Source organism: Brachypodium distachyon, chromosome 4, assembly GCF_000005505.3.
Source record: "Brachypodium distachyon strain Bd21 chromosome 4, Brachypodium_distachyon_v3.0, whole genome shotgun sequence".
In the NCBI taxonomy this organism is placed as follows: domain Eukaryota; kingdom Viridiplantae; phylum Streptophyta; class Magnoliopsida; order Poales; family Poaceae; genus Brachypodium; species Brachypodium distachyon.
The window spans coordinates 9184225-9196644 of NC_016134.3; the positions used below are offsets into that span (position 1 = coordinate 9184225).

General features: G+C 47.5%; 1 protein-coding gene across 2 annotated transcripts; it reads left to right on the top strand.

The window, feature by feature from the left end:
* The first annotated feature begins 9836 nt into the window (after positions 1 to 9836).
* LOC104584429 (agglutinin isolectin 3) lies at positions 9837 to 10929 on the top strand. Of its 2 annotated transcripts, none has more exons than XM_010239088.3 (2): positions 9837 to 10544; positions 10636 to 10929. In XM_010239088.3, exon 1 carries the CDS (start codon positions 9897 to 9899, stop codon positions 10530 to 10532), a length of 636 nt encoding a protein of 211 aa, XP_010237390.1. In that variant the 5' UTR covers positions 9837 to 9896; the 3' UTR covers positions 10533 to 10544; positions 10636 to 10929. The 2 variants fall into 2 exon arrangements, with proteins under 2 accessions (XP_010237390.1, XP_010237389.1); XM_010239087.2 differs by having other exon boundaries at positions 10639 to 10929.
* The last annotated feature ends 1491 nt before the right edge of the window (positions 10930 to 12420 follow it).

A 12420-nucleotide genomic window follows, 5' to 3' on the forward strand; every position in this document is an offset into this window, starting at 1 on the left:
TTTCCATTTAGCCCAACTACACCCCTCTGGTCTCCCTGATGGCCCGAGCTGGCGGGAAGTAAATTTTGTTGTTTGTTTTTATTCTTTCGTAATTGATTTGGCATGCACATTAACTCCTGTGGTGTAAATCGAAGCACTAACTGGCGGCAGTAATGGAAGGAAGAGGGATGTTTTTACAAAAGTTTAATTGTCTGTACACTCTTTCCACTACTACAAAACGGTCTATATGTCACGGCACATCAGTAACGGGTCCGGCGCGACCGCTACTGATGAACAGAGTGGGGTCTGCCCGTCCCCGCCCAGCCATACATCAGTGGCGGTCGCGCGAGGCGCCCGCCACTGATGTACCATCATAACTCGCTAGAGACATAAGTGGCGGTCCGTTAAGAGACGACCGTTACTGATGAACCTCGCATCAGTAACGGTCGCCCAAAGGCGACCGCCACTGATGTGTGGTACACATCAATAACGGTCGCTCTCGCGTGGTACATCAGTAACGGGCCGTGATAAAGCGACAGTTACTGATGTATCCTCCCTTATCAGTAACGGTCACACGTGTCCCGACCGCCACTGATGAGTGTCGCGGTTTAAATACGCAGGCTAGAGCCGCAGCTGGTCGCGCTGCGCGTCGTAATGGACCAGCTGCGACCCTTCTTCCCCGGCGACAGCGAAGCCATGCCCGATTCGGCCGGCGGCGAGCCCCGCAGGTACCCCTCCTCCCTCTCCCTTCCTCCTCTCTCCCCCCCGCGCGCGCCGGCAGCCCCCATCCCCATGGCCGGCGGCTGGCTGGCCATGGCCGGCGAGCTCCGATCTTCGAGCCCGAACCTTCCCTCTGCCTTGCGAGCTCTCTCTCCCTCACGATCTATCTCGCCGCCTCCAATTCTCTCCGAAGTTCCCCAATTTCAAATTTTTTGAGCTTCGGCCGCCGGCCAAAATGCGGCCTCCTCGTCGTCTCCCGGAGCTTCCCTCTCCATTGCAAGCTCTCTCTCCCTCCCGATCTTTCTCACCGGCCTCCAATTTCTCTCTGAATGTCTCTAATTTCAAAATTTTAATTAGTCCCGGTTAATTAACACCTTAATCCCCTTGTCAATGATTAGGCTAACTATTTTGCTTTGTGTTTTCTTGTGTATTGTTGTAGATCGAAGGACCGTTCTTGGATGTATGCCAAGGAAAGAATCAATGCTTGATGGATAACCGAATGGACGGTCTTTTTTGGAGTCGCGAAAGGTGATATGGAATGAAAATGACTTGTGATGATGCGTTGTCCATGTCGCAAATGTGGAAACACATGCATGACGAAGCCTGAAGATGTTCAGATGCACGTGATGGCATCAGGTTTTGTGGAAGGTTATTCTCGCTGGACTTGTCACGGGGAGGATGCGGTTGATGTCGGTAGCGGTGGCGAAGATGATGATGTCCTGCGCTATGATCTGGAGAATAATTCTGAGGAAGAAACAGGGGTTGATGAGGAGGCTAATGTGGAAGGTGAAGGAGCTCCATGTGGCAGGATTGCCGAAATGCTATATGACCCGTACCTACGAGACCAGCTGGAGGACCCCGAAGATGAGGCAGAGTCTGCTCAGTTCAAAAAATTGTTGGAGGACGCAAACACACCCTTGTATGATGGAGCTGGCGAAGAAAACAACGTGATCGAAGTGACGCTCGAACATTTGAGGCTGAAGGCAGCATCATGCTGGTCAGACAAGGGCTTCACGGACTTGTAGAGTTACCTTGCTTCGGTTTTTCCACAGCCAAACAAGTTGCCCAAGAGCACATACGAGGCGAAGAAGATTACATGCACGCTTGGATTAGATTGCGTGAAACATCATTCATGTCCAAACGATTGCATGGTATACATTGGAGAGTACGAGAACCATGAGAGCTGCCACATATGCGGTGCATCGAGATACAAGAAGAAAAATGCCAGAATAGGCAAAGACGATGGGGAAGAAGTGATGAAGGGCAGGCCGGCAAAGACTGTCTGGTATCTTGTGGCAGGTGGCCGAGTTGAGCGTTGGATGCAGAACGTTAAAGACGCGAGGTATCTCGTCTATCACGATCCGGCGCAGGCTGCATTCGATCCTGACGGGCAATACCGTGTGGAGGAAGCTGGGGTCCTAAGACACCCTACCGATGGGACTCAGTGGAGGAACTTCGACACGTCATTTCCAGATTTTGGGGCAGAGCCCAGAAACCTGAGGCTCGGTCTCAACACTGACGGGATAAATCCTTTCGGAAACATGAACAACAAGCACAGAACATGGCTAGTGATCTTGTTTGTCTACAACCTTCCTCCATGGTTAATCATGAAGAGAATGTACATCCACATGTGCATGCTCATACAGGGTCTAAAGCAGCCGGGAGTTGACCTAAATGTGTATCTGCAGCTAGTGAAGGATGAACTGAAGCAGCTTTGGAACCCTGGCAGAGTGGTTTGGGACGCAAACAGGAGGGAGTACTTCACGATGAGAGCAGCGCTTCTGACCTGCGTGCAAGACTACCCTGCGAATGGAAATACTTCATGCCAGGTGACACATGGCTACAAGGCCTGTACAAAGTGCGGGGAAAACACGACATCGGAGAAGTTGCCCGCTTCATCCAAAATTTTTTACATGAGCCACTGAAAGTGGTTGGATGCTAAAGACCCTTGGAGGGATGACAAGGAAAGGTTCAATGGGAAGACGAAGCACGGGACAGCGCCGAAGGAGAAGTCTGGTATGGAAATCCTCGAAATTGTGAACGATCTTGAGGTTGTACCCGGAAAGATTGCTGCGAAGAAATATAAGGAACCTGAAGGCGTCGTGTGGAAAAGGAGGTCCGTATTTTGGGACCTGGAGTACTGGGCACATTTAGAATGCCGCCACAGCATAGATGTCATGCACGTGGAGAAAAATGTATGCGACAGCGTGCTGGGGTTGCTAATGAATATTCCAGAGAAGATGAAAGATGGACCCAATGCACGGAAGGACCTGTAACTCATGTCTATCAGAAAAGAGTTGTGGGGCAAAGATTAAGTGTCGGCAGCCGACAAGAATGGTTTCATGACGGTGACCTCGCGGTGTCGTCTTGCATGTTACAACCTGTACAAAGACGAATTGCATAGGATGTGCCAGTGCCTGCAGGGCATTAAAGTCCCATCGAACTACTCGTCGAGCATCAAGCATCTAGTTGACATGAAGAGTCACAAGCTATCTAGCATGAAGTTTCACGACAACCATGTCATACTCACTCAGTTACTTCCAGTCGCAATCAGAGGTATGATGGAGCCGCACATAAGGGAGACAATCATGAAGCTTTCTGACTTCTTTGAAAGCATCTCCCAGAAGTCAATCACCATTAGACGATGCCAGATACTGCAGGATAGTATGATACAGATTCTGTGCGAATTCGAAATGTTCTTCCCTCCATCATTCTTCGATATCATGATCCATCTAATGATCCACATATGCGATGAGATCTTGTCCCTAGGGCCCTCGTTCCTGCATAACATGTATGGCCCTGAATGATACAACGGGGCTCTGAAGCACTACGTTCGTAACAGATCGCGTCCGGAAGGTAGCATCGTGGAAGGCTTTAGGGCAGAAGAGTGCATCGAGTTCTGCACGGATTGGTTGGCCGATCAGAAATCAATAGGTGTTCCCGAATCACAGCACAAGGGCAAGCTTGATGGCGAAGGTGGCCTTGGACATACATTCCTTAATGTCTATGGAAGAGGAAGGGAAGCTGACTTTGAAAGAGCACATTTGGTTGTGTTACAAACTATCGATTGCTGCCGGCCTTATCAGGAAATGCACATGGAACAACTGCGAAATGAAAACCCTAAAAGAGGAGAAGTCTGGATCCACTAGGAGCACAATAAAACATTCGCAGCGTGGCTGAAGAATTATTGGTACGGCAGGGAGACGACCAATGAATCTGAAGAGACGGTTGCATGTTTGTCACGGGAACCTGCTTACCATGTCTCTACTTGGAAATCATATGCGATCAACGGCTATAACTTCTACACTGCGTCTCAGGACCGTAAAAGCACGTATCAAAATAGTGGTGTAGTCATGACTTCTGAGACCGCGACCGACGACAACAGCAAAACCAAAGCGTTCTTCGGTGTTATCGAGGAGATCTGGGAATTGGAGTACTCGATCACAAAGATCCCAATGTTCCGTGTAAGATGGAACAAAGGTGACAAAGAAGAAAGTCACAGGTTCACGACGATGGTGCTACCTCCTGAGATCCCTCGTGAACAAGTTGACGTGAGAAAAATCCCGGCAAGAGAGGAACCATGGGTCTTTGCTAAACAATGCAAGCAGGTATTCTACATAGACGACCCGGCAAATAAAGGCCGCGTCGTAGTAAGAAGAGGGAAAAGAATCATTGTTCGAGTGGACGGAGTTACTTCACAAGAAGACTACGAAGGTTTCCATGATCCGACGACCGCCGCAGATGACGAAGAAGCGGAACGCACGATATTAACGATCAAAAGGAGAGGGAAAAGAATAAGTGATGGGAGCGAGAGCGAGAAAATACCACAAAAACCCTACCTCGGAAGCACTACTGCGACGAGTCAAGTTATGACTTACCGAAGGAAGGAGAAGCACTAGTAGTCACATTGTAATGTACTCGTACTGAATTTGAATGCAAACTTTATACTAAGTGAAATTATGTGTGAAATTTGTATGCATGTGATGAATTTATTGAATTTAATGTAGCACAAATAATAGAGAAATGCATGAATTTATTTCTCAAACATAATTTCAAAGGGACAGGTTTTCTAAATTTAAATTGATAGAACTGTCCAAAAAGCATAGGAGCACATTAGTAACGGTCAACTACTCTGTGACCGTTACCGAGGGGGAGCCACAACTTGAAGGAGTTTTGTTACGTGGTCACCCGGCACTCTGACAGAGGCCGCCCGAAGTCGCCTGAGAGGGCACAGAAGGCCTTCGCAACGACCTATGGAGCCGTTGCACGTAAATATTGGAAGATCACCGACGAGTGGAGTGACATCTTCGAAGTCGTTAGAAACACGTGCATCACGGATGTTGCAAGGAGGTTCCAAGTCACTGACGAGTGGCGCGAGCGATTCCTAGCGTCCGTCAACATAGCAGTGCGGAATGGTCTTGCTAATTGGAAAACCACCGATAACTGATGAGGCCGAATGGGAAAAATTCAAGAAGGAATAGTCTGACCCTGCCGTCATTGCGAAGAGTGAACGTATGAGGGCGTTGCGCGCAAGGAAGCCCTTGAACCACAGGCTAGGGAGTGCAGGGAAAGAGGGGAAGAAGAAGGTCTGGCGCAAGCAGGACTGAATTCTCGAGGCAGCGGGCAGGGTGCCTCTAGTGCATAACATGCTGGAGGACCAACGTGCTAGAGAATATGCACGTCAGCACATGACACCAGAGGAGTGGGCGGGCATTGAGCCAATGCAGCCGCCTATTAAAATTTTTACGGTAAGGGTTCACGTGCATTAATTTGTTTTTGGCGTTAATTATGACACTCATGATCCATATAGACTCACATCTTGTCTTATATGATAACAGGAAAATGCCCACAAATGAGAGGAGAGCAAGAGGTCAGAAACATCCGCCGACTCCGTGCAGAGCAAGAGGTGGGAGTCGGCTGTGACCTCTGGCTTGCAAAAGGCGGAGCACACGGGCCGTGTTTTAGGCGAAGGCGAAGAGGCCTGCTGGGATGATTATTTCCCGCCTGCTCCGAAGTGAAGCAGGATCCAGAAAAAGCTCCCCGCTTCTGCTGAAATGATAAAACAAGCTAAGGCGGAGGCGCGAGAGCAAGCATCTATGGTGTGTCAAGAGAATATGCAGTGCAAGCTGTCCATCATTTGGTGTCGGCATTGGCCAAAGACCACCCCGCCCTTGACGCCATACTCGGGGGAGGAGTGGAAGGTTTGAGAAACCTCCTTCCTCCTCTTCCCCCGCGAAAGAGCACCCTGCTAAAGAGCAGCGCCGCCTCCGACACACATATGGAAGACGATGACACATACACTCCAGGTTACAGCCCGGCTCCTAGGATGGACAACCCCCCCGCTAGCCAACCAAACCCAAGCGAGGGCATCCGGGATAACGATCCGGTCCGAGCGACAACATCCTTGTAAGCATACTTTTCAAACTCTTTTTCATTCCTTACCTTCATGAATAAAGATCTTACACACATATGCCTTCTTCTTGTTACACGCAAGCACTGGTGAAGTGTCGTATCCACGTAGACAAGCCTGGAAAGCCTGTAGGCGCCATTGGCCGCCTGATGCAAAGACAATCACCGCCACTGGTGCACGGCATTCTTATGAACGACACACAAGTGAGTGTGATGGTGGACTCCGTCGTCGACGACCATCGTGATTATGCTATCCCGCTACCTCCGGATGAAGGCGTGGATATCTTAGGAGGTTGTCCAAACTACCGCATTATGTGGCCTAGGAGCTTGGTATCTCTCTGCAACCAGCACCGGCCCTCTATGACTCCATCTCCGTCCGCCCACAAAGGCAGTTCTCAATCGCCGCTCGGCCTTTCCCCTAGGATACTTCCTCCTGTCGATGCTGACGGAGATGAAGAGCGGGCAATGTCGATGCCTTCACAGCTCAAAGATAGCCAGACCACAGGGTCGGCACAGACTGGAAGCGTCCCTCCTACCTTCTCTATCTTGGGTGCCGCTGAGTCCATGGGTGGCCGCAAGATCGATGACAAGTACAAGGCAGAGGAGCAAAAGGCATGGGACACTAAGAGGAGGCATAAAAAGAGGGGGCGCGGCGGCAAGACCATCAAGGAGTCCTCCAATGTCAATCAAGATGAGATGCACTATGAACTGGAGTCTGAGAAGACAATAGTCCTGACATTCTCATGAAGAACCACCGTCAAGGTCAGAGATTCGAAGACGGATCCTATTTCGTGGCTAGGGAGTTTGACCGGGTGCTTATTTACTATCCTGGAACACCGATGGTCACCGAAGATTCCCTGCATGCCGTATCCAGAGAGATGCAAGAGCTTCATCAGTTCTACATGCAAGCATCAGCTGGTTCTCAACAGCATGCCCAACAAATCAATGTTTGAATCCCACGAGACTATGGCTTCTTTGACCAAGAAACTGGAAACATTCAGGAACGTCCTATCACCTTTGGTGTAGAGTTCAACGAACTGTTCCACCTCTTCAACCGCCAAAAGCTTGATATCAACCTCTTAAGGCTGTGGTCTGCCTACCAATTAAGAGAAATGCGGCGAATGGAGGTAAAAAGAGTAGCCATTCTAGACCCCGCGGTGTTCAACTACGGTGACATCGGTCTTGAGCCAGAAAAGGATCCCTCAAGAACCCTGGCATCTAAATACTCGGTGGCATGTTTGGAGAAATACGCGGACCACAACTTTATCCTCTTCTTCCTTAATTTGGAGTAAGTTGGATTTTATATATGGAACCGTTTGTTTTTTCTAATTCAATCTTTCTTATACACCCTTAGATACTAAATTTTGTTTCTTTTGAAAACAGAGACCATTGGGTGACACTACTCATTTGTTTGCCTTGGTCCGCGGTGTACTACTTCGATTCACTACTTCCGAAGAAGGGTGTTCGAGGTCGGTACTGGAAACCCATCAAATCACTCATTAACACTGCCTGGAAAGTGGCGACCAAGGGAAACTAGCTGGTAAAGGCTATAAAGACGAGCCTCACCACAACCACAGGTTCCCTTGCCAGCAACAGCCGGGCGGCAGTGTGTACTGTGGCTACTACTGTCACATACTTATGGAGAATGCCAGCATGTTCAAGCCTGAGTGGAAGAGGTCAGTCGCGGCAATGGAAGAGTACTGACGGCCCCGAATGACAATGGCACACCGACCTAAATGGGTCGAGTATAACATTTAAAGGGAGTTCGCCCATCTCATCAACAATGAGGTCATCAAGCCTAGTGGGGACTTCTACGAACGTGTGGAACAAGTGGTTACTAGGGTTCACCCACAACAATAGCTTCAAACTTGAAATGAAATACATTTGTATTCTTTATATGATTTTATGAAATTTTGACACTTTGTAATCAATGTCATGAAGTGAGATACATTTATATTCTTTATACGCTTTAAATGATGCGGCTTTATATACATTTGTATGCTTTAAATGATGTGGTTGTGTATTTCTCTGTGCTGTGGTGTGATGTGTTGTGCTGTATATATTTTTCTGTGTATTTCCTGTGTATTTTCTGTGGTTTTAATTGTTTTTTTAATTACCAAAAATGTATCAGTGTCAGTCGCTCGCCCGACACTGATGTGGCAAAGCGACCGTTACTGATGTACATATCATCAGTGACGGGCGCGGAAACGGGACCGTCACTGATGTTGGTATTCATCAGTAATGGTCAGGTCGGGCCGCTCGCCACTGAGTAACGGTTGGAGCGACCGTTACTGATGATACCCATCATCAGTAACACGAAGTTAGTAACGGCGGCCCCGACCGTTACTGATGTTGTTTTTCGACCGTTACTGATAAGCCTTTCTGTAGTAGTGTTCACGGTTGGAGGGGATACTTCGGTATATCGTTGCAATACACACATATATATTATAGCATGCATCGATATATTCTATGTTGATGCAATCTCTACCGGCCAGAGCGGTTGGTGCAACATCGTGTGATGCATGCCTGAGAGGCCTAGTGCAATACCCGCCGGGTTCGACGCCATCATGATGAACTCCATGCTCCTTGCAAAATAATCATGATGTAGTAATGAGTATTAAAAATGTCAAATAATTCTGCTCAGATGTCATCTGAGTGCCCGTTTCGAGAGGGCACCTGTTCAAGAGCAAGACTATCATTGTTACTAGGTATGCTGCCAGATAGATGTACCGCGCCTTTGGGTAGTCCTTATTCCTTAATAATCCTCTAGCTTGCATTATGTTGCAGTGAGATATACGGTAGCTTTTGAGCCCAGGTACGTACCAACCGCCAAAGCCAAATCTAGTTTTGAGCGAGGCTTGTAACATTATGATCCGACGCATCGAGTGCTCTGACGGTCTTTTCCCTAGCATGCATGATGCAAATATGGTCATTCTGGGGTATTTGTCTCTCTCGAGAAAATTATAGTCATATATGTACATACACAGTGCCCATTTCGGAAAACATATGTACATGTCACAAGCTCATATGGCGGATCGATCCCACCCCGTACTCCGGCACTAAAATTGATAGAGTCAAGTTAACTGCCAGAAACGTCACATGTTCTCGATCGACTGTTCCATCCGTAGGTACTCCAATATGTGCACTTAAACCAAGACATCTATCGTTTACGGTGCTCGATCATTATTATTGATTTAAATTAAATGAGTGAGAACAGTTATTGGCCACGTGTGGTAGCCAAAATAAAAACGAGATATAGTATGAGAAAAATGAAAACAATTATATCCGAGGTGTTTTGTGGAATGAAGGCCAGATTAATTTGTTACTTTCAACTGGTTGTGGGTGTGCGTGCAACTCATATGACATGTTGCATTTATAGTTTTAAGAAATCATGAGTATCAATTAACGTCATATTTATCTGTTTTTGAACATCTTCAGATAGTTAAAGCTCCGTCAATGTCACAGCTCTCAAGACTAGATCTCGGAAGCAAGTAGAATCATGGAAGCAGAGCCTCTTCATTAATTGGATTGGATTAGCTAGGACGGCGACCTCGATCGACACATTAATTATGATATACTACATGATTAATGCGGCCACATGCATACACTTGCACTACCGTGGATCTTCCAATTAATTAATCTCAATCGTCAACCATATGCATGCAGGATTAACCCCTTACTCAAACGTGATATCATGACATTATATATACTCCACACAAAACAACTATAAATAGACAAGCTAGGCTAGCTAGCAAACAAAGCATAAGGAACAGATCTAGAACAGCAAGATGATGAACACGAAGGCCCTCGCTCTCGGCGTCGCGATCCTCGCCCTGGCCGCAGCGGCGGCGCAGGCGCAGAAGTGCGGCAAGCAAGGCAACGGCATGGAGTGCCCCAACAACCTTTGCTGCAACCAGTACGGGAACTGCGGCCTCGGCATCGAATACTGCAGCAACGGGTGCCAAAGCGGCGCCTGCTACACCAGCAAGCGGTGCGGCGCCCAGGGCAACGGCGCCAGCTGCCCCAACAACCACTGCTGCAGCCGGTGGGGCAACTGCGGCTACGGCTCCGAGTACTGCGGCGCCGGCTGCCAGGGCGCGCCCTGCCGCGACGACATCAAGTGCGGCCAGCTCGCTGCAGGCAAGCTGTGTCCCAACAACCTCTGCTGCAGCCAGCATGGGTACTGTGGCCTCGGCTCCGAGTACTGCGGCGACGGCTGCCAGAGTGGCGCCTGCAGCGCCGAGAAGCTGTGCGGCAAGCAGAACGGCAACCAGGCTTGCGGCAGCGACTACTGCTGTAGCCAGTACGGGTCGTGTGGCCTCGGCATGAACTACTGTGGTCAAGGCTGCCAGAGCGGGAGCTGCTACAAGACTGGCTTGGACGGCACCATCGCCTTCATCATGACCAACTCCACCACCCAGTAATTTCATTCCAAGGTTTTCATTAGAGTTACTTGGTTTCCCCTTCCCTTTGGTCCTCTTAATAATTCTCCAGCTTGCAATGTTACATGCTCATCCTTTTCTGTAGCAGACACGAGAAAATATTGCAGCCGGAGGAGAAGTTGCTGGTATGTGGCAATGTAGCTAGCTAGCTATAGGCCGGTACCTCTACTACTGCAGGATGTACTATTGTTGCCACAACCTCACTAGTCTTCTTGTTTGTTTTTTTTAGCGAAACTAGTCAGTACTTTCTATTGTCAGGGTGTACCTCTGCTTGTAATGTATGTATTGCGACGATATAGTACCTTACATATACGAGGAGTTCAGATGCAATAAAATGGTTTTGGGCTGTGCTTGTAAAAGCCCGACCACCTATTCTAAAGCCGAGCCTGGCCCGACGATTGGCAGATTCTAGAGAAGATAACAAATCCATAGGACACATGAAAAATCAGTTTCAATCAACGTACACAGTCAAGCAACAACATCAGCGTCTAAAAACAGAGCAGCAACAGCAGAGTCTAAAAACAGAGCAGCAGCAGCAGCAGCCGTCAAAGAATCCTTGGAGATGGGCAGTGGCGGTCGAGGTAGAAAGGTCTAAAAACATAGGACACATGGAAGGAAGATCAACACCAATTTAAACGTGTTAACCATCACATTACAATATTACATACAGTCCACACACAACCACTACTTAGACAATCTATCTAGCAAAGAAAGAAGAAAAAGGGTATAATAAGATGAATGAACACAAAGGCCCCTTCCTAAATTGCTAAGAGTTTTTAGTGAAACTGAACAAAAAAATAGTGAAACCGAAATAAATGTTAATAAACTAGAATTTCACACCAGTTTCACTAATTCTTTTTGAAAATTCATCAATCAATATTTCATTCGAGTCTCAGTAAGCTAACTTTCACAGTGGTGAAACATGATAGGAGTGAAACTAGAGTTAAATCACATCGAATTAGAAAACACATTAGCAATTGGCCGGGTTTAGATGAAACCGTACGTTGTGTGTGCGTTACTTTTCTGTTACTTGATCCATTGTGCGACATGCATTTTCACTGATCGCACACGTGCATGCCCTGGCTATATAGTTTCACGTGCGTGCTAATTTATACAAGAGATAATGCATAGCGGGACTCTCCAGACTAGATCCGCATATCACGGAAGCACAGCAAAAGATCCTTATTTGATGCTTGCCACGCAGTGGTAACAATGAGTTGGACTACACATATAATAGTAAACTCTTATACGTACAGAGCTAGCCGTAAGCCAATGTACACATGCATCTCAAGCACTGCATGAGCTTTCAAAATTGATAACACGCGTTCTCAGCCCATCTCTCTATCATGCCATCTGAGGTAAGGGTTGTTACTTATATGTTTTGAGCCAAGGTGGAGCAAAAAGTTAGAGTGATGTTTTTTCAGAAGTTTTACAAGGACAAAGAATGCGAGGAGAGAAGTGAAATTAGAAGAAAAGAGTATGTCACGTGGGTCTAAACTGAAAAAGGTTACCTTGCAAGAGCCCTAGCTGTTATGCCCTTAAGCTCTTCCGGCTAGGATAATTTAAATTTGCAACCTCCATGTGCATGCATACAACTCATATTGTGTATTCCGCACTATTCCGAGTTTTGAAAATATCATCAGATAACGTTGTACATATATGAGTAAATTTCACAGAACCACACTTTTGTGGCAGTGGTCTCACAAAATCACAGTTGTTACTAACATTCTCACAAAACCACAACTCTTGGGGCAGAGAGTCTCAAAAAACCCTAAACTCGATGATTAGGCGGCTTGATGATGTTTTTGACGCCCCGGGCCCACAACGTGGCATTGGAGACGGGTCGAGGAGGCTGACGTGGCAACTGACT

Excerpts from the sequence above, each read along its gene's own strand:
- LOC104584429 (XM_010239088.3), top strand. The coding sequence starts at position 9,897 with ATGATGAACACGAAGGCCCTCGCTCTCGGCGTCGCGATCCTCGCCCTG.